Below are 2,233 nucleotides of genomic sequence, written 5' to 3'. Positions count from 1 at the left end.
TGGGGGGGGGGGGGGTCATTTTCTAAGTCAGAAAAAGTTGCCTTTATTTAATTAATAAGATCAAAATTAATTTCAAACTCAAGTGATTATTGGTACGGGTGTGTGCATAAAATTTTGGTGAGATAAAACTTTATTAAAAAATTCATTCAGAATATATGAAGAATTACAAATCAATAAGAAAAAGATAAACATCCCAATTTTTCTAAATGGACAAAAGACTCAAACAGGTACAAATGGACAATAGGTATATGAAAAGGTGCTCAACAACCTTACCCAGTGAAATGCAAACTAAAACCACAAGGAGACACCACTACACACCCACCATGTCTGAGCATAAAAATACAATATCAAGATACAGGGAAATTGCCGAAACCAGTTTGGCTCAGTGGATAGAGCGTTGGCCTGCAGACTGAAAGGTCCCAGGTTCGATTCCGGTCAAGAGCATGTACGTTGGTTGCGGGCACATCCCCAGTAGGAGATGTGCAGGAGGCAGCTGATCGATGTTTCTCTCTCATCGATGTTTCTAACTCTCTATCTCTCTCCCTTCCTCTCTGTAAAAAAATCAATAAAATATATTAAAAAAAAAAAGATACAGGGCAATCTGTGCTCATGCGAGCTGGCGGCGAGGTGTAAAGTGGTTTAACCACTTTGGAAAACTGTGGTGATTCCTATTAAAGTAAAAAATATATGAACTCCAGCAATTCTACTCCAAGAGAAATCAGTGCATGTGTTTGACAAAAGACATATTCAAGAATGTTTTATAGCAGCTTTATTTATAGAAGCCAAATATTGGAAACAGCCCAGCCAGTGTGGCCTAGTGGTTGAGTGTCAAGCCATGTATGAAGAGTTCACCAGTTCAATTCCGGGTCAGGGCACATGCCCGGGTTGTAGGCTCGATCCCCGGTCAGGGGCATGAGGAGGCAGCTGATCAATGTCTCTCTCTCATTGATGTTTCCATCTCTCTCTCCCTTCCACTCTAAAATCAATCAAAACATTTTTTAAAAATATATCGGAAACAATGTAAATGTCCATCCATGTGATACATTTGTACAGTGGAATGCTGTCCTACTTGTCAATTGAAAAACAATGAATGACAGCTGCAGTCAACAAGACGCATCCATCTTTTTCTTTTTAATTGATTTGAGTGGAAGTGGAGTGGGGGGCGGGGGAGAGAAACATGGGCTTGTTGTTCCACTTATGCACTCATTGGTTGATTCTTGTATGTGCCCTGACTGGGGAGCGGACCTGCAGCCTTGGCGTGTCCGGACGATGAGCCACCCAGCCAGGGCCAAGACACATCAATCTTATGAACGATATTGGGGGGAAACAACCTGAAAGGGAACACACTGTGGAATTCCACTTACATGAAGTCAAGTACAGGCAAATCTACTGCTGGCAGAAGTCAGAATAGTGGCGCTGTTGGGACGTGGGGTGAGGGGCAGGCACCCTGGGTCACCCAGGGCCCTCTGGTATGCTGGAAGGTTCTATATCTTGACCTGAGTGTTGGTTACATTGGTGCATATATAAGAGCTCATCACGCGTTAAAAACCAGGTTGCTAAGGCTTGACAAGCCTTGGCCTTGGCCAGGCTCGGTGGCCCAGGCAGACGGCACTGACCCGGCCTGACACAGGGGGTCCCGTCTGGTCAGTCTCGGGCGGACCCCCTGTGACACCGGTGACGCAGAGCAGGGCCTGTGGTGGCGCTTTGCTAGAGCTGCCATAACGAATACCACCAACCCGCGGCTGAAACCAGGGACAGGTACCAGCAGTGCCTCCCGCGGGGGCGGGATGAGGTCGGCCCAGCAGGGCCGTGCTCCCTCGGAAGGCGCTGGGCGGGTCTGGGCCCGGCCTCTCCGGCTGCCAGTCCTCCCTGGGCTAAGGCAGGTCACTGCAGCCTTACGTGGTGCGCACCCGGGGCGCGTCCCTGTCCGGGTCCCTTTACTGAGGACATCGGTCTGCTGCTCAGGCCCTCATCTGCAGTTCCATCTGCGGGGGGTCTCCTTCCAGCGGAGGCTCCTCCGAGGCCTGGGAGCTGGGATTGGGTTCTGGTGCCAGAAGAGCATAGCAGTGCATCTCTACAGCAGTGAATTCAGGGTAGGCATTTGTACTGAGATTCCACCAAATATTTTTTGAAAGCAACTCTAACCACCCTATGTTTGGTAAATTGAAGTTGACCATGCTACCTTTCACAAACGAGAGGAAGAGCTATAGACACTTTCTGAAAAACAAAACCA

The 2,233-nt window shown here is 48.1% G+C and overlaps 1 protein-coding gene across 1 annotated transcript in view; it reads left to right on the top strand.

Annotated features, from left to right (window-relative positions):
• Positions 1-2,233, top strand: part of VWA3A (von Willebrand factor A domain containing 3A) — a gene marked incomplete at its 5' end in the record, with an annotated part of 37,027 nt that overhangs the window by 30,682 nt on the left and 4,112 nt on the right. Inside the window, one exon of the mRNA XM_015563922.1 lies at positions 1,966-2,093. Coding sequence (XP_015419408.1) covers positions 1,966-2,093 — 128 coding nt within the window. The remainder of the gene's footprint in view (positions 1-1,965; positions 2,094-2,233) is intronic.

Source organism: Myotis davidii, unplaced genomic scaffold, assembly GCF_000327345.1.
Source record: "Myotis davidii unplaced genomic scaffold, ASM32734v1 scaffold150, whole genome shotgun sequence".
In the NCBI taxonomy this organism is placed as follows: domain Eukaryota; kingdom Metazoa; phylum Chordata; class Mammalia; order Chiroptera; family Vespertilionidae; genus Myotis; species Myotis davidii.
This window is presented reverse-complemented; position numbering and strand designations above follow the sequence as displayed.